This window comes from Prionailurus viverrinus, chromosome E2, assembly GCF_022837055.1.
Source record: "Prionailurus viverrinus isolate Anna chromosome E2, UM_Priviv_1.0, whole genome shotgun sequence".
Taxonomy (NCBI): Eukaryota; Metazoa; Chordata; class Mammalia; order Carnivora; family Felidae; genus Prionailurus; species Prionailurus viverrinus.
Window position 1 is genome coordinate 45838364 of NC_062575.1, and position 20571 is coordinate 45858934.

A 20571-nucleotide genomic window follows, 5' to 3' on the forward strand; every position below is an offset into this window, starting at 1 on the left:
GGAGGATCTAGACCTCTTTCTAATACTCAAGTTCCATCCAAGCAATCAGAAACTAGGGACAGCAAGTTGGGAGATGAGAAAGAGGACCAGAAAGGCAGAAGCCATGTCTTCTTTCCTCATCTGGCATCTCACCCACCCTGAGCTAAAGGAGGGAAGTCCCCCATCCATAATGCTTACAGTTTTGATTTATATGGTGGACTCAGGGTATGGTCTGTCTATGATTTCATCCAGGGTCGTCAAATGTACTTGTTCCACCAGATTCAGTGGGATGATGGCAGACAAGAATGAATCTGTCATATCATCCCAAATTGTGATTTCTCATTACAATCCACATACTTCACCTGGACTCCACTGCAGGTGGGAGTTAGCATGCAATCTAGGTTCCACCAGGCACTACCTGAATCTTGGAGGTGGAGGAAGTGAGCATAATGGGGTGGTGGTGGCATAGGGACAGGATTCGCAGTGGCAGGAGTGACTGGTTTCCCCTTAAGCAGCTGTTGAAGTTTCTAGCTTCCAGTCCTTAGAACATTAGGTGATGAGCATAAAGTGGCAGTAACAGATTTTCTTGAACAGTACTACATTCAAGTACTGTTCAAGAAACCATGCATCTGAGCTTTTGTATTTGTGGTATATCTGGGCCTTTATCCTGTTATTTTCTGGATTGTACAGCCCTGAAGTCTAATTCCTTGGCCTTCTGAAAATTCTTCAAATTACAAAATATCCTTTATTCAATTCCTTGCTAAAACATATAGAAATGATCTTATCTGCAATTGTTTTCTAGTTCATGAATGGACTTCAATGAATAAACTGTATAAAAACACAACACAGCATATAAAAATTAGGTATTTTTCAAGTTTTAGATCTCACATATTGTCAATAAGAAAAATTACAGAAATACGTATCATTTGTTTCCTAGAAACCCATATTATGAGCCATTTGTGTGTACACCTAAGTACTGGTTTTACAGATAGTGCGTGCACCAAGTTATTGCCTCTTCAGACACAGGGTGAAGAGCAGGACTGAAGGGAAAAGAGGACTTATTTATGAAATGATTTACTTCTTTTATAAAATTTTAATAAAAAACAATTAGATGTCTAGTTAGTAGGCACCAGTCACACAGGTGCTACTGTTTTTCTGAATTATTTTAGTCAAGAAAATTTAACATAAACAAGAAAGTTTGGAAAAATTAGGAGAATTCTGGAACAATACCAGAAAAGTAGATATCATACATCAAAAAGGATACCTAAATGTGGCCTGTTGCTTGTTGTGTAAAGTTTTATTGGAACACAGCCATGCCCATTTTCTTACATTCAGGATTTCTCAACTTCAGCACTGATATTTTGGACTAGATAATTCTAAAAATTTTTTCCCCAGTATTTATTTATGAGAGCGAGCACAAGTGGGGAAGGAGCAGAGAGAGAGGGAGACACAGAATCTGAAGCAGGCTCCAGGCTCTGAGCTGTCAGCACAGTGCCCGACACGGGGCTTGAACCCACCAACCATGAGATCATGACCTGAGCTGAAGTCAGACGCTTAACCTACTGAGCCACCCAGGCACCCCCAGATCTGTTGTAAGGGACTGTACTATGCATTACAGGATATTCAGAGCATCCCTAGCCTTTACCCACTAGATGCCAGCAGCCCTCCCCCTCAAACTGACAAACATCTCTCTGGACACTGCCCAGTGTCTCCTGGGATTAAGAGTAGGACAGGTAAAAACTACCCCTGGTTAAGAACCACTGGTTTATGTATGTTTTCACACTACAAAGGCAGAGTAGATTCTGTATGACCACAAAGCCTGAAATATTTACTATCTGGTCCTTCACAGAAAAAGTCTGTTGATTTCTTTTGCCATTAAAAAAGGTAAAAAATACATGCTAGACTAAGAAAACCAACTGCAAAGTATGTAACAAAACAAGGTTTCTACAAACTCCTTCAAAAACTACTCCAATTTAAAAAATGGAATACATAAAAACAAGGAATTCACAGCAACATTAGGCATGATGTTTTAGACATGATAAATGCTCAACCTCACCGACAGTTAAGAAAATGCAAATTAAACACACTTTTTTTTCTTCACTCAATTTAACAAGATTCATTCTTTATTGAAGTTGTTGGGAATAGGCATATATTTTTAGATTAATGGCGAATTTCAGAAAATAAGGCATTAACTACTACATTTAAAATACACTATGTTGTAAAGCAAGGAATCCAACTGGTGGGAATCCATCCACTCAACAGAAGCACCAACAGGAAATAATACATGTGTAATAAAATTGTACAATTATTTGTAAAATAACAAATCTGAACTGGTGGAAGATTGGGCTGCATATTATTATGCTTTGTCTTTATGATGTAGGAGTCTAAAAGCTAAAAACTTACACTTGTAGGCACTGACTGGAAGGAAGCCCAGTCATGGTAAGTTACCAAGTGAGAAAAGGGGATTGCACTTTAATGTGTAAGCATGATCCCGTTTAAACTATGCTACACTACACACACACCACCACCACTACCAAAGCAAACTTCTTAGATGTGGGCATGCTTCTTGAGTATGGCAAAAAGCACGGAAGGCTTTTGTAATGGCAATTAAGAGAACGTGGGGTTTTTGTTTTTAAGATTTATCCATTTTTGAGAGGGCAAGCAGGGGAAAGGCAGAGAGGGAGACCGAGAATCCCAAGCAGGTACCATGTTGAAAGTCACCTGACACATGGCTTGCTCGAAACTACAAACCGTGAGATCATGACCCAAGCCGAAATCAAAAGATGCTCAGATGCTCAACTGACTGAGCCACCCAGGCGCTCCTAGTTTTTTTTTTTTTTTTAGGTTGATTTATTTATAATCTCTACATCCAATGTGGGGCTCGAACTCATGACTGCAAGATCAAGAGTCGCATATCCTTCAGACTGAGCCAGCCAGGCACCCTGATAGTTTGTTATATAAAATTAGAATACAATTTTCAAGTGTTGAAAAAAGGAAAGTGTATACATGGGCAAAAAATGAAAGAGAATCGTCTCTTAATATGTCAAAAAATATTAGAAATTATAATGAAACCAGTACCATGATCATGCCTGGTTTTGCCTATCTTTATTAATTCAATTCCTCCTAAGGGCAGAGCTTGTCTTCTTAGAACAGTACGTACAACTTTCAAGAAGAGACTTACGGAATAATTATGCCAGTACAGATAAAATTTAGCAATAATTTCCCCTTTAAAAAATGCTTGGGCGCACCTGGCTGGCTCAGTCAGTGGAGCATGTGACTCTTGATCTTAGGGTCTGGAATTCAAGCCTACATTGGGCATAGAGCATACTCAAAAAAATAAAAAATGCTTGGATTATTATAAATTCTCCTCCAATGGGCTCACATTTAGCTATAATTGATTTACCATATAATACATGTTTACATTAAACTTATTTGAAGTATTATTTTCTAAAGTGCAAGACATAAGTGGAATCGACTAGGGATTATTCCAAATGTGTCCACAGCCCATGAGGTCTGATTAAGTGGATAACTGCAGTGACTTCACAGCAGCTGAATATGCATATGCTCTAATAGTTTCTCAGTTACTACTTTGGGAAAAAGTTATTTTAGGGTCTAGTTTTCAACGTGTAAACACTACATTTATACATTACTTAAAAATTAACTGGACAGATCGTCATGAATCATATTCTGGACAAAAAAAACCTCCCCAACAACCCTATTTTCTTTAATAGGCTGCAAGATTTAACTTATTTTAATATTCACATACCGTAAGTACAATGGATTATTTTTTTGGGTGATTTGATTTGAATGTTACCCTTTTCCAAAAAAAATTTTTTTTAATGTTTATTTTTGAGAGACAGAGTGTGATCAGGGGAGGGACAGAGAGAGACACAGAATCTGAAGCAGGTCCCAGGCTCTGAGCTGTCAGCACAGAGCCCAACTCGGGGCTTGAACTCCAAACCATGAGATCATGACCTGACCCGAAGCTGGATGCCTAACCAACTGAGCAACCCAGGAACCCCTCCAAATTTCTTAAAAGCGTTATGCTAGCCTCACAGCTGTGACTCTTTGTACCTTGAACACTTAGAAGATTTTATCTGTTAGATATTCTGATATGAGAGGAATCAGTTTATTGATTCTTTATTCAGGAAAATATCTTTCAGGATTTCAGACATGCTTTAAAAAGATGAATATAAACACACACTATAAAATGCTGAATGTAAAAAAAAATTTTCCCATGTCTTACTAATTCAAAGTAGAATATATGTATATACATGTCTAAAAAATATTTAAGAAAATAATGCTTTACTACAATTTCAGATATACCATAAAAAGAAGCCAAATATAAACATTTCCCCAATTTACTAAATTAAAGGTGAATAAATATGTGTATATACATACGAAAATATTTTTTTCTAGGACTCTGATATATCATAAAAAAGTGAGTATAAACTTAAAACTGATATGCATGAAGTTTCTCATTTTACTCAAAGTCCAGGAACAGGGCAGTTCCACATTGTTTCATCAGCTCAACAATGTCAAGGATGCAGGTAATTCCAATCTATCCCGTGTGCCAATCTCGGCCTCTTACTCATGTGGTAGCAAAATGGCCACAGTTCCAGGTATTACACATATACACATGCATCCTGGGTATAAGAGGACCATTTCCTCCTACTTTGTTAGGAAAGAAAATTTAACATAAAGGCTGCATATAACTTTTGCTCAGATCTTCTATGGCCAGGACTGTTATATATATGTCCAATTATTAAGCAAACTAGGACAGCAAGAGCTAGACTTCAGATGGGCAGTCCTAGCAAAGGGAAAATGGCTAACACCAATGGGTAGGTAACCAACAGTGTCTGCCACAACTGTATTGCCTTATTTCTTTAAAATTCCATTTTTGTAGTTACATATCCTCTCATTCATGATGCTTGAGGATTTTTTACTTTCCCATTTCAAAAGTTTTCAAGGTTTTTGGTTTGTTTTGCTTTGCACTTACTTTGTTAGAGCTTTTCTACACACCAGAGATAAATATTTATTCACTCCCTCATTCCTCTGATTTCAACATGTGTTTACAGGGGACCTATTAGAACAGGCAGTGCACCAAGTACTGACAATGAATCCTGGCCATTAATCATCTCCCATTTTCTACCCATATTCAATGGAGAAATAAATGTTTTTTTCTGGGTATAGCTTTGTTTCATAGTTATTTTCCTGGGTATAGCTTTGTTTCATCCTACAAATGTTAATGCGTAGTTGTCCCTCTGTCATTCATTTCTAATTGTAATTTGCCTTGATTTCCTTTCCCCTAGTGAAGCAAGAAGGCAAGGAGAATGAAAACTTCAGTTTTTAATTTTTCTCCAGAAGGAATTACCTGACATTCAATAAAAAGGTGACGTTAGATGTTCCTATATTCCCTGCACACATAAGGCCTTCCTCTCATACGATCTCCATCCACAAGCATAAAAATAAAGTAATAAAAGCAGCTCTTATTTAACACACTTTCGATATGAGCCACACAGTATTCTAAGGGATATCATGTAATTATTTAAGCTTCACAATGCTAACAAGATGGTGCTAATATTGCTAATTTTTAAGTGAGAAAATTTAGACCTAGTTAAGTCATTTGCCCATAAGAAATGAGTTAAAATGGTGAAGGCAAGTAAAGACTGAGCATTGGTTAAGTCCTGTCCCACTATGATTCAGTTCAGGTTATTTTTAGAGGTTAAGCTTGCAAATATTTGACAAGATTTGAGTGGGATAGAGTAACCTGCTGCATTTTTAACATTACTATAGCCTTTCCCAAGCATGAATTACCAGATGAGTAACTTAAGCTAAAGCAAATTTGTCTCCTATATATATGACATTTATATTAAGAATCCTCTGATTTCCCACAGGGTAAAAATGATCCTGATGCTGAGAAATGTCTGTGGGACTGTCACTGACACATTAACTGTCTTCCAAAGCCTTCCCACTTTCCTCACATTCATGAAGTTTTATCACTTTTACATTAATTGAACACTGATGGTCCAATAAATTTTGAAACATAAATAGAACCCTCCCAACCACTAACATTTATCCAATAGCAGTAACATGTCAAATAAATTCTGGCCCTCAAAAAAAGGCCTTGTATCCACAGTATTAACTCTGATATTAAGTTATCCTCAAATGCTTTCCCACATCCCTTAAAATCAGGCGGTAGGTTTGTGTTTAACTAGTAGGACTTTGCAGATATCAATAAAATTTTGAGCCTTCCCACATGTCTTCATTCACTCCTCTGTCCTGTATGAATTCTTTGATGTTTACTAAGGTGTGAGCCACGAATAAAGGCCTTCCCACATTGCTTGCATTTGTAAGGTTTCTCACCAGTATGAATTTTCTGGTGTCGATTAAGTTCTGAGCCACGACCAAAGGCCTTCCCGCATTCCTTACACTTATAGGGCTTTTCACCACTATGACTTCTCTCGTGATGAGTAAGTTCTGACTTTCGAATAAAAGCCTTCCCACATTCCTTACATTTATGGGGTCTCTCACCCGTGTGAACTTTCTGATGTCGAATAAGTTCTGTGCTACAAGTAAAGGCCATTTTACATTCCTTACATTTATAAGGTTTCTCACCAGTGTGAGCTCTTTGATGTCGAGTAAGTTCTGAGCCACGACGAAAGGCTTTCCCACACTGCTTACATTTATACGGTTTCTCACCAGTATGAACACTCTGGTGTCGAAGAAGATGTGAATCAGAGATAAAAGCTTTCCCACATTCCTTACATTTATGAGGTTTCTCACCAGTATGAATTCTTTGATGTAGACTCAGTTGTGAGGCACAACTATATACCTTCCCACATTCCTTACATTCATAGCGTCTTTCACCAGTATGAGTTATCTGATGAAGACTAAGTTGCGTGTCATAACGAAAAGCTTTCCCACATTCCTTACATTTGTGGGGTTTCTCACCAGTATGGATTCTCTGATGTCGAAGGAGGTGTGAGGGTCGGGTAAAGGCTTTCCCACATTCTTTACATTCATAGTATTTCTCATCTGTATGAATTCTCTGATGTAAATTAAGTTGTGAAGTAGATGGAAAGGCCTTCCTACACTCCTTACATTTATAGGGTTTCTCACCTATGTGGATCTTTTGATGTTTACGAAGTTGTGAGCCAGAATGAAAGGCTTTCCCACATTCTTTACATTTATGAGATTTCTCACCAGTATTAATTCTCTGAGGTTTAGTAACTTCAGAGCCATGGATGTAGGCACATTTCTTACTTTCTTTACTTTTTTTGCTTTCATGAATTCTCTGATGCTTCATTAAGTCTGACCTACTATTAAAGGCTTTTCCACATTCTCCACATTTAGAGTCTTTTTCCTTATTAGGACTTCTTTCATGTTGACTATGGTGTGACTGGCACCTGACAGCTTCCTTACATCCCTTGCATTCATTGGTTTTTGCTCTAGTATAAATTGTCTGTAGTACTCCATGAACTGTGCACTGAACAGAAACAGACTCTTCTCCAGAGGTTATTATGGCTTGTCTGAAATGTCCCTCCTGTTGTTTCTCCAAGTGGCATTTCATTTCTCTGTCATCTCTGACCCTAGTGCACTCAAGGTGAGAGCTTTCAAGTCTTTTTATCTTCAGTTGCAATGATTTAATTTCATAACTGTCTGTCTTTGGAAATAAATTATTGGTTTCTCCTCTGGACTCCCAATCTGTAAGATAACAAGAAAGAAAATAGGATGTATTTTCATGTGGCAGGAGACATGAAAGTTCTAAGGTAGAAATGACAAACTAAAAATAGTGAATAATTTAAATACTGAAACACAGCAGTGAAACTAAAAAAACAAAACAAAACAAAACAAAACACCCCAGATTGGGGGGAGGGGATGAGAATAGAGAAAATGAGGGGAATTTATGAAGAAGTAGTTCTTCACCCCTGGCGAAAATCAGAATTAGCAAAGGAACATTACAAATATGACATTCAGGAATTGCCTAAGACCAACTAAACGAGAAATCTAAAGGCGTAGGACATTGTATCTAACAGCAAGTCCTCTCATCTCTAGCTTCAAAATATATCCAGGTTTTGACTCCTTCTATCAGCATCTCTACCACCTTGTCCAAAGCCATCTTCTCACCAAAACTAATACACTTCGCTAAGTGTAGGTCTCCCTACACTTCCTCCCTACACTTTCTCAGCTACACTTCCACTGTTGCTGTCCTATATCACATACAGTAGCCAAAGTGTTCTTGTTAAGTAAGTTAGATCAGGCCTTTCTTCTGCCTAAAATTCTCCACTGGATTTCCCTGTTGAGCAGAGCAAAAGTCAAAGTTCTTATGAGGTCTACAAAACCTTCCCTGAACCTGTCTTGCACTACCTCTGTCTGACCTCATTGCTGATCTCCTCTCTTTAGCACACTTTGCTCTACTCCCTGACCAACGGGATGGTCTTCAAACCTGTGAAGCACAGCCCTCCTTCAGAATCTCTGTCTGCAAATATTTTCCCTAAGATATTAATATGGCTTGTTCAATTACTCCATTTTGACCTCTACTCAAACTTGAGACCACTCTTTACAAATCAGGTCCCTCATCACTCTACTTATTTTTTGCAATGTACTTATCATCACATGCCATTTTATCTATTTCTCCAACATTATCATGAGAACTTTCAAATATAAAGAAAAATTAAAAGAATTGGGACAGTGAACTCCCATATCCCCAAAACTTAGATTCTACAATAAATATCTGGCTCTACTTGCCTTATCACATATCCTTCTATCTCTCCATCCATCCACCTTGCAGACATCAGTATATATACCTCTAAACTCCACAGATATTATACTTTGTTTACTTCTGTACTGTCTGCCCTTCACTGTATCTGCGCAGAGTAAATACTCTTTGATGAATGAAAGACCACTGGCATTTTTATTAATCTCTCTCAGTGATTCAGAGGCAACTCAAAGTGTGTTTGTATACAGTACAGTTTAAATACAGTACATCCCATCTGTGCTTACAATAAAATACAAAATTCCTTACCAGACCTGCAAAACTCTGCATTATCTGGACCCTACTTCCCTATTCACTGTCATTTTAAGATGCTCTCCCGTTCACTCACCAGTACCTACTCTACTGGCCTCCACTGGACCCCTATATCATACCAATTACATTCTCATCTTAGACTTTTAGGAAATGCTCATCTCCAATGAATGCTCTGCTCCAGATTTCCTTCATGGCCAGTTTCTTTCATTGTAAATATCTTTATTTTCTGTCAAGTACCCTGTTCTTTGCCTTCATAATCTTTTCCTCAATTCTGGAATTACACATTTGTTCATCGGTTTATCTACTGGGATAATTTCTCCCAAGGTGGCCTAGAACCAACATAATACATATTTCACTCACCATTATATAATCAATCCCTAGCACATAGTTCAATTAATGTTAACTAAATACTAAAGGATACTCCAGTGGAAATAAAGGGAAACATACTGCAGATAATGACATTAGAAGAGTGAGAATGAGAGTAATCACTTCATGTTTTATTTAACAGAAGCGGGGAATGTCTTCTGGCCTCTGCTCCTTCCCAGCTTCACTGCCTTCTCTACAGCACTTCCCAAGTACATGGCGGTAAGGCACAAACAAGCCAGCATCATTAGTGTATCTGTACATGTCTTATACCAGTCCCCTACAAGACTGATAGCTTTACACAACAATGAAAATCTTTCATGTAATTCTGAAAAAATTCTAATGGAAACTGAGGATACTATGGCAACCATTTATATGAAGTCGTAATGTGTTGTGAAGTCGTAATGTGTTGTGACAACACAGAGTCAGACTGCCTGGTTATGAATTCTAGTCCCACAATTTGCTAGTTGTATGACACTGGACCATTACTTAGCTACTCAGAAACCAAGGAGGCTGAGACAAAGGGAGATGCTCGGGTAAGTTGTCAGAGCTGTGTACAGGCACCCTGTTGCTTGGGATAGTCCCTTTGCTCTTGCTAAGGTCCAGGGTAGTTGGACCAGCCAAAAGCAAGTTGCAGAAAAGACAAACAGTTGGGAAATCTAGAGAGATAAACCTAGAACAACTGGTAAGAAAAAATTGTTCTGTGATTAATGTATGGTCTATATCTGCAATTGAATGAAAATACCACTTACACTGGGGAATGCTATAAGGCTGTCCTTCAGAGAAGGGCACTAAAACTAAGGTCTATATAGACTGGTAAAATAATGTTGGCATTTTATGCTGTATGGAAAGTTCCAGACATCAGGTGTCAGAAGATGCTGTTATTTTAAATATTTTATAAAAACAATCTGGTAGAAAGGGAAAACTGTAAAAAGCATGGGTTGGAATAAAAAATTTGGACCTTAAAGGAACGTTCAAATCAAAAAGTAATATCCATCAAGGATGCTCCCATTGTTCCTACCCTGCACAATCACTCCTCATGCTACAGAATCATTCCCCTACATTGATCTTTAATCTCTCCATTTTCCCTACTCCATGGTCTCATCCTAGCACAATGCAAAATCATCTTGACTTCCCAACAGCCTCCTAGCAAGTTTTACCATTTTTACTCACGAACCCTCTGATCCAATCCCTAAAGGACATCCAATCCAATCATGTCCCTATCTTGTTTACAACCTCCAATGGCTGCCAAGTGTCCTCAAGGAAAAAACTCTAAACTCCTAGACTTGGTGAGAAAGCCCTGCATGACGTAGACCTCCATTCAGGTCTTCCAGGACAGCCACCCAAGGCTTTCTCTCCTTGGTGCCTTCAATGAAGAGATTCCTCCACCTGGTATAGCATTCCCACCACACCTCCTGGATCCTACTACTCATCCTTCCAGCTTCATATCATGTGTCACAATCTGAAAAGTCTTACCAGTCTGATAATATTGCCCCAAATCTTCTCTCACAGCAGTGCCTTACCTATAACCATCTCCCCTAAAAAGACATTCATTTCTCTGGCCATTGCACAGGCCAAGTTTCTGAAAAAGAAAACTTATAGCGTTATCAGTGATTAAGAATTTAAATCAGCCCTTAAGTCCTCTGCAGGCTCCTGGTAAGACTGGCTCTTCCTTGTCTGAACACTGCCCATTAATTCAAGGTTTATGATTCAAGGAAATGCCCAGAAAGAACCCCAACTGTTAAACTATAATCACATTTGGCCCCTCTCTACCAAACACACTATTTCCAGAAGGGGCCTATTAATAAGACAATCCCTTATTTTGCCCTACAAGGTCATTCTCATGCCCTGTGAGAATAATTCCAGCAGGCCTAGCATCCTTCCTAACCCTAGCTACTTACTAGGTTATTCATTGTTATCTTTTAGTTCCTTCCATTGTTTTCTAGAATCCTTTTTATACAACCGAAATAGCACTGACTCTAAAAGTTAGGTACCATGCTTTTTTCACCTAAACATTATAGCATTGCTTCAAAAATGTTTTATAAAAAATATTTAGGGGTGGGGCGCCTGGGTGGCGCGTCGGTTAAGCGTCCGACTTCAGCCAGGTCACGATCTCCCGGTCCGTGAGTTCGAGCCCCGCGGCGGGCTCTGGGCTGATGGCTCGGAGCCTGGAGCCTGTTTCCGATTCTGTGTCTCCCTCTCTCTCTGCCCCTCCCCCATTCATGCTCTGTCTCTCTCTGTCCCAAAAATAAAATAAACGTTGAAAAAAAAAATTAAAAAAAAAAAAAAAATTTAGGGGTGCCTGGGTGGCTCAGTTGGCTGAGCATCTGACTTCAGCCTAGGTCATGATCTCTTCGTTCCTGAGTTCGAGCCCCATGTTGGGTTCTGTGCTGACAGCTCAGAGCCTGGAGCCTATTTCAGATTCTGTGTCTCCCTCTCTCTCTCTGCCCCTCCCCTGCTCATGCTCTGTCTCTCTCTCTCTCAAAAATAAATAAACATTAAAAAATGTTTTTAAAAATATTTAAAATGCTGAGGTTTCTGTATCCCAATTGTGGTAGTGGTTATATAAATATACACATCATAAAATCACAGTAACCTAAAAGAATAATAAAAATTAAAATTAAAAAATGAGTGTATGTGAACATCAGTGAATTCTGAATTAGGTCTATCTATAGTTTTGTTACTACTATTGTGCCAACATCAATTTCCTGGTTTTGACAGTGTACTAAGATTAGGTAAGATGTTATCATTAGGGAAAGCTGGGTGAAGGGTACAAGGGAACTCTCTGTAGTATTTTTGTAATTCCTTCTGAGTCTTAAATTATTTTGAAATAAAAAGCTAAAAAGAAATGGTAACAGTTATAAGTATGTATGTCTAATAACAGAGGCCCAAAATACATGAAGCAAAAACAGAACTGAAGAAAAAAACAGACAATTCAACAAATTGAGGACTTCAGTGCTCTACTTTCAATAATGGATAGCTCAAATAGCCAGAAGATCAACAAGGAAACAGAAAACACACTTTTAAATAACCAAAGGGTCAAAGAAGAAATCATAAGAGAAATTAGAAAATACTTTCAAGTTGGGTGAAAGGAAAACTTAATATACCAAATCTTATGGGATACAGTTAAAACAGATCCTAAAGGGAAATTTGCAGCTTATATGCCTATATTAAAAAACAAAAAACAAGAAATATCTCAAATCAGATTTTGGAACTAGACAGAGTCAAGTAAACCCAAAGATACCAGAAGGAAGATAATAATAACGATTAGAGTGGAAATGAACAAAACAAAAGAAGAAAAATAGGGAAATCAACGTAATTTTAAGCTGGTTCTTTGAAAAAGATCAACAAAACTGGCAAACTTTTAGCTAGAAAAAAAGAAAGACTAATACTGATATCAGGAATAAAAGAGGGATATCACAACCAACCTTACAGAAATAAAGGGTGAGGGCTGGGTGTGGGGATTGATTGCTTATGGGCATGGGGTTTCATTTTGGGGTGATGAAAGGTTCTAAAATTAGACTGTTGTCACAGGTGCAAACTCTGAATATACTAAAAAACCACTGAACAGTACACTTTAATCAGAGGCAAATATGAGGAAGGGTAGCAACTGTGATAACTGGAGTGAAAATTTGAGGCTTTGTGCTGAAACATCCTTCCTTCTCCAGATCTCAGGCCTTTTCAGTGAGCTTTCCTACTAATAACTCAGATGTGATGCCTTCTCATAGGCTCCCTAGGTGACCACCTGCCACAGTCTTCCCAATAGGAGTCACTATTACTCACCTGGACACCATTCTTTTGTTTCCTTACTCTTAACCATCCAGGGCTCCTTCCCCTGCTCCAATAAGGAGATCACATTTGGCTTAGAATCAGAAAGTCCTGCTCAAAAAAAAAAGGTCGGGGGGGGGGGGGGGGGAACGACAAAGTTATGTTAGGCGTGTACCGGAATTAAAATCAGTACATGATTTTCAAGGAAGAGTAAATAGGTTAAGAGTCAACAAAAGGGGTATAAGTCACAGGTACAAAAAAGATAAAAGTCGTCCAATGGAGCAGCCAATTTCTAACTTCATATGGGATAATCCTTTCCTTGTGAAGCAAGAATCATCAATTCAGCCAGGCAATGTGAAAAGCACTCATGAGAAATTCTTAAGAGAACATAAAATTCCAGAAGTCCAATTCTGAATTTTAGGGGGCTCAAAAACTTACCCAGTGAGATCAGGTTGTTATAATTCTCCAACATTACATCTCGGTACAAACCCTTCTGAGAAGGGTGCAAGCATTCCCACTCCTTTTGAGAGAAGTAAATGGCCACATCTTTAAACTTGAAGCCCTGAAACCACAGATAAATACACTATTTGTGAAAATAATGGACAAAATCTTTACAATGGAATTAAAAAAATGGAAAAAGAAATTTAGTAAGGTGACAACATTAGTAAGGTAACAGGCTGTGCTGGGCCCTTTAATACAGGTGGTTCAGTGTGGAAACAAGAGTGATCAGAGCATACACCATTCTTGGTGCACACATCATGCTTGACCATGACTGTAACTACATAAGTAACCTCTTGACACTATCTCCTTCCATTAACTCCCCAGGTTTGGGAATAACCAAAGTTCATATGACTGGTGTTTCCCAATTAAACTATATACACATACAAATACACGGCACACTGTGTTCACCACACGACACTTGTGACTATCTCCTTCCCCAGTATTCTCCTTCTCCCAATAAAGAAATACTTTTTAAAAGTCTGAATCATTCAAAAATATTTTATAAAATTTCTATTTCCTGGAGCACCTGGTTAAGCACTCAATTTAGGTCAGTTAAGTGTCCAACTCTTGATTTTGACTCAGGTCATGATCTCATGATTCGTGAGTTCCAGTCCCACGTGGGGCTCTGCACTGACAGCGTGAAGCCTGCTTGGGATTCTTTCTCTCCCTCTTTCTCTGCCCCTCCCCTGCGCTCTCTCAAAATAAATAAAATTTTAAAAATGTATATTTCTGAAAGTAGGATTTGAATATAACTTGGTGATTTAATAATTTCTTAAAAACTCACGTTCATAAAAATGCCAGGATATTAAAACCTAATCACTTTTCCATGTCACGAAAAATTCTAAAATAGACATCATTTTTACTGGCTATATGACAACCCATCTTATACATTCAATGTTCTCACTTTGGGGTACTAGGCTGCGTAAGTTCTCTAAAGTTCTTTTGCAGTGTGAGTCTTTACTTCTCAACAATTTATACATCTGGTTGTACTGTTCCTATACTTTCCTTGTTCCTGATCTGCCAGAACTAATGGAGGAAGATCCAGACTCAGAATGAAACAACCCAAGATGAGCATACGCTATGTAAGTTCAAAATGGACTGACTTATTGGTGTCTACATGGCACAGACTTCTTGGAATATCACGTAACTCCATACACTCAATCTATCATATCTCTATCATAACCCCAGTCTTAAAATTAAATCTCAGAGAGTTACAGATTTGGGAAAATACTGTAACAAATCAACATCAATTACCTTCTTGTCTAATTAGAAAATCGAGTTTGCAACATGGGTTCCTACTTAACCACTTCATGAAAAGCCCACTTTAACAAGGGAGGTATAATATTTTCAGCAAGGATTTCTACTCCATCAGTATTCCTGGTGAAAGGATATGCACATAAGGAATGCTAAGTGGTTTGCGGAATGAATATTGAAACACCTGTAAAACAGAGGAACACTTATGGGACAGCAGCCTTTGGTAGCATCACTCACTGGAATGGATAACAAGTAAGTTCTTTGGAGGGGCTCAGGAAAGCACTAAGTTTCAGGAAAAAGAAATCCACTGCTCAAATCTTTTAAAATGAAAATGCATTCAATGAAGGAGGGGAGAAACAGCAATTCACATAAATAATAGCTTTAGGGTTGTAAAAACAGATCATTTGTTTCTCAGGTTGATCCTACAGAAATGCATAACTTAAGAAGGCAACGGAGGAAGAAGCAAAAGAGGTCTTGAGTCACGGGACTGACTTCAGAGTCCTCAAAGACAGAGAATAAATTTTCCTCCCCTCTCCTGTTCTAATCTTCCTGCTAGTGACAGCTCTTCTCTCTTTCTCTCTCTCTCTCACACACACATACAAAGTCTGCCTTTCTTGATTTGAGGAAGAATAACAAAACCTTGCCTTCCAGAACCCCAGAGAATCCAACTGTACAAAATGTGTTTAGAGGAAACAGCTTTCCCAGCAGATATGAACTCAGAAGGGCCTGTTCTGACATGCCCCAGGCAGATCTTTGTTCTACAACCTGGAAGACACTGAGCTCCTCAATCATGGGTGCATCCTAAAGACAGGATGGAGCCCCCAGGCCCAGGAGCACTGAATACTTGGACAGTCCCAACCCTAGATAACAGTTTCTGCAACAGAAATCTCCAGCCTCTCCCTGGCCTAACAGGCTCAGTGTATTAGGTACCTCTTTAGCTTTGTTCCCACATCCCAGAACTAGGGCTCTTAGAACCCCAAATGAAACTTCTTTTCACAAAGACCTTGCCCAGAATCACCAATACTGAGTCAGACAACCCACCAGGATCAGCAGGTCCTTAGTAGTCTTGGCAGAGCTCAACCACCTGGATGCAAGTTGCAATGGCTTTACAAGAAACCACAATTCTCAGAATCTTTGTGGCCAACACATTCTGGTTCCCAACCAAGATCACCATGGCGTTCCTGCCTGACATTACCCTTTCTCACTGCTACCCGTAGCCTTATTGCTGATAGTGTTCACGTCATCTCAAGTACAATTACTGCATATCAAGCACTTTAAGTTTATGGTGCTTGTATGTATGAATCCTTACGAGAGGCCCACAAATCCTAATTCAAAGGAAACTTTAGCTCAGAGAAGTTAAGTCATTTACTCAAACTTGCAGTTAGTGGTAGCATTGCTGGCTTTTGAATCTAGATTTAGATTTCTCCAACTCTGAAACTGATGGTCTTCCACTTCTGACTGTTACAGATGCAGCCAGGGATTTCTGAAGATCCTTTAAAAAAAATCCTGAACTGGGCTCTCCACTTTGGGGAGCAGAAAATGCTTAGTCTGCTCTGTTTGTCACTACAAAGCACAACACTCTGTGAAGGGAAATCAGAGGTAGAAGGGAAAGGGAGGAAAGCAGCAGTTCTATAAACAAGACTCCATTATCCAAAAATGTCAAATTCCCCCATGACTCCGGCTCAGTGGGGGCACTTGGGGACATGATGATTTAGACCCAGCACCTGCCTTTAAAAAGCTCAGAATCAGGGAGGAAAAACAGAAAAAAGGAGACAATCACAGGACATCAAGCTCTGTGGAAGACTGGTTATCATGATCAAATTACCAGGTGAAAAATAATGTTCTGAATATTGAAAACATTTTGGGATGCAGTGATGATCTGGTAAAGAAGGAAAGTAATCTTCAGAAGCTAAAATCAAGTCAAACTGGGAACCAAGAGGAGTGTGCTGAGCCACTGACACTTATTTTACCAGAGAACCTCTGCTGAGCCCAGATGACCATGAGCTTTGACACTCAAAGAATGGGGGGAGAGGAGACCAAGCCTATAGCTGGTCAAGATGGAAGTCTAAAAGGTTCTGCACTGCAAAGTCCTGGGAACTCTAGGACCATGCCCTCAAAATAAGAAAAAGTAGAAGCAACACTCCCATTCTTGAGTACTGCAAAGAAAATGGCCTGACTTGGATCCTGACATAGAAAAGAAAGGAAAAGAAAGAAAAGAAAAGAAAAGAAAAGAAAAGAAAAGAAAAGAAAAGAAAAGAAAAGAAAAGAAAAAACATTTTCCCGAGGAACTATAACCACAAGTCAGCCTTCCCACAGCTGTGTGGCTCACATGCACATTACTAAGGTGACTCTATAAAACATGCTATCTATAAACCTACTTTAAGGTGGCTTTGGTTTGGCAGTGCTCTTGGCAGAAGCAAACACAGACCTGGCCTAGAGAACAATCTTCAACCAGGCCTTCAGAATCCCTAAGTAGAATTCCAAGGAAAATGACCCAAATGTCAAAAATAATAAAACAGCATAACACTGTGAATACACTAAGTACCACTAAACTGTATACTATAAAATGGATAATTGTATGTTATGTGAATTTCACCTAAATACAAAACTAAATAAAAAGAAAACATGCAAAGAGGGCTATTTCCAGGATCAGAGAGTCAGGAAAATCAGTCATGCAATTGTTGTAAATTTCCATTACAAACTTTCTGTAATAAAAATGTTAGGGGGAAAATATCACACTTGCAAAGATTCATATATTACATAGATAATGACAGGTATATTACCGAAAGGAGGTAAGATAGTGAGAAACAAAACCACAAAATGACAGGTAGATTTAAAAGGAAAAAGTACTTCTGGAACAAAAAAAAACCCTAATATTTAAAATTAAGTCATATTATGGCTAGAATAAATATCTCTGAAAAGAAAATTACTGGACTAAAAGATATGAAAAGAGATTGTGCAGAATGCTATCAAGAAAGACAACGTAGGAGGGGCGCCTGGGTGGCGCAGTCGGTTAAGCGTCCGACTTCAGCCAGGTCACGATCTCGCGGTCCGTGAGTTCGAGCCCCGCGTCAGGCTCTGGGCTGATGGCTCAGAGCCTGGAGCCTGTTTCCGATTCTGTGTCTCCCTCTCTCTCTGCCCCTCCCCCGTTCATGCTCTGTCTCTCTCTGTCCCAAAAATAAATAAACGTTGAAAAAAAAAATTAAAAAAAAAAAAAAAAAGACAACGTAGGAAAGTATATGATATGCCAAGAAGATAAGTGAGAGGTTTAATAGGTATCTAACCAGAGTTGTAGAAGGAAAAAGTAGAAAGTACTGAGAAAAGGCAGTAATTGAAGACCTAAAGGGGGCACCTGGGTGGCTTAGTTGGTAGAGAATGCAACCCTTGATATCGGGGTTGTAAATTCAAGCCTCACGTTGGGCATAGAGCTTACTTAAAACAACAACAACAACAACAAATTTCTTAAGGCTAAGAAATTTTCAAAACTGGCAAATGCAAGCATTATTCAGAAGCCCAAAGAGTCTCAAGGAGAATAAAAACAAACCCTAGACAATTATATCAAAACTGCAGAGCATTAAAAACAAAGAGAATATGTGAAAAACAATTTGAGATAAAAGATTATCTACCAAGAACAGCAGTCTTATTACCAAATGATTATTCAATAGCAACAATATAAACCAGAAGACAGCAGACTATCTCACCTGAAAGAAAAATTATCTTTCACAATGGGAGCATATCAAAACATTTTCAAAAAACCAAAAACCAAACCCTCCAGAAATTCATTAAAATATGTACTTCCATCTGAAGGAAAGTGATTCCAAGGTAGAAGTTTTAAGACATAAAAACAGTGAACAAACAAAGTGGCAAACATGTGGACAACCTAAACTAACATTCAAATATAGAAAATAAGAAAAACGTTATAGGGGTTAAACAAAGGGTAGGGTGGTTCAGTCGGTTGAGCATTTGACTCTTGATTTCGGCTCAGGTCATGATCCCAACATCATGGGATCAAGCCCTATGTCTGGCTCCACACTGAGCTGCTTAGGATTCTTTCTCTCTCCCTCTCCCTCCCTCTACCCTTCTCCCTTGCATGCTTGCTCACTCAAAAAAATAAAAAATTTAAAAAAGGGGGGATAGAATTAAAACATTTGACAATATAAATAATTTAATCAGTTGGAAGAGCTTAGTTCCTTATACTATTCAGCATCTTTATGTCAGATGCTTAACCAACTAAGCCACCCAAGCACCCCAATATGTTAAAATTTCTATGGTAATCACTAAAGAAAACTAGGGGCGCCTGGGTGACTCAGTAGGTTAAGATCCCTACCTGAGCTGAAGTCGGACGCTTAACCAACTGAGCCACCCAGGCGCCCCAAGGAAAAGAGATTTCGTAAACAAGACATAAATAAGTTAGTAAATGAAAGGAAAACAGTGTTAAATATGATGGCATTACAATTGAGAATTTCTACTGCCACTTAACGTTAGAAGCCACATATTGAAAGTATGTATAGCACACATAACTGACAAAGGATGACAATGTCAATTCACAATATTTAAGAAATAACCTACAATGCACCAAAAGGAACAAAAAACTGGAAACACAAAACTCAATGGAAGCATTAGAAAACGACACGAAATAGAACTTGAGAAAAGAGAAACCATAAAAGGGCCAGGGGCGGGGGGGGGAGGGGGTTCAACCTTATTTAGTGCCCAAATATGCAAGTTTAAACTCAGAATAATGTATCAATTCATACCCACCAAATAGGTAAAAACTTAAAAGTCTAACAATATCAAGTAGTGGTGAGAATATGAGGTAACAGGGTTTAAAAACAGGTATAAACACTGAAAAACAATTGAGAAGGGTCTACTAAGGTGGACCCAAGAAAGAATTCTACTGTTAGTTATATGCCCAGAGAAATTCTTGCACATGACACAAGAGACAAGTTCAAAAACGTTCACAGGAGTAGTGTTTGTCATATAAAAGAAAAAAATGTATTTATACAATGGATGGCTACACAGTAAATTCACAACATAAATGAATCTCCTGAATATACACTAAGAGACAGGTAATGAAATCACAGAAGATTCCAAACTGTATGATTTTATTTATATCAAATTTAAAATAAAAACAAACACATATGTTTAACTGTAAAGAAAAGTAAGGGAATGAAAAACAAAATTCAGAAGTTACCTATAGAGACTGGACTGGGATGACTCATGGGGGTTTTTAATAATTAACATTCTACTTTTTAAATATGGGTGTTCAGATATTTGTCATACATTATACATTTTCCACACTCAATATTTAATAAAATCAGTTTTAAAATGTCAATTACAATACAGTATGGAAAGAACTACAACAGACACAGCATAGGGGAATGTCAGCACAGTCACTCAGTTACCAAGCATAATCAAGAGACTGAAGCAGGCTTCACAGAATCCAGAGAAAGTGGTGGTATGGGATATGCCCCCTCTTGTGTTTCTTGTGCCAGAGGCAAGAGATAGCACTGTGCATTATGGGAATAGCTAGAGTCAAGTGACAAAGGGAACAGAGTAATGAAGTTAAGAAGGATCAGATCATGAGACATTTTGACTTGTTCTCATAGCTGAGGGGGTTCTAAGCAGGATAAATTACATCTAATTACAAGTAGATGAATCTTGCTATGGAAAATGAA

At 38.4% G+C, this 20571-nt stretch overlaps 1 protein-coding gene across 1 annotated transcript in view; it reads right to left on the minus strand.

The window, feature by feature from the left end:
* Positions 1-1893: 1893 nt before the first annotated feature.
* Positions 1894-20571, minus strand: part of LOC125152563 (uncharacterized) — an 80301-nt gene continuing 61623 nt past the window's right edge. The window contains 3 exon segments of the mRNA XM_047834642.1: positions 1894-7686; positions 13157-13252; positions 13580-13703. Coding sequence (XP_047690598.1) covers positions 6245-7686; positions 13157-13252; positions 13580-13703 — 1662 coding nt within the window. The 3' untranslated portion in view covers positions 1894-6244.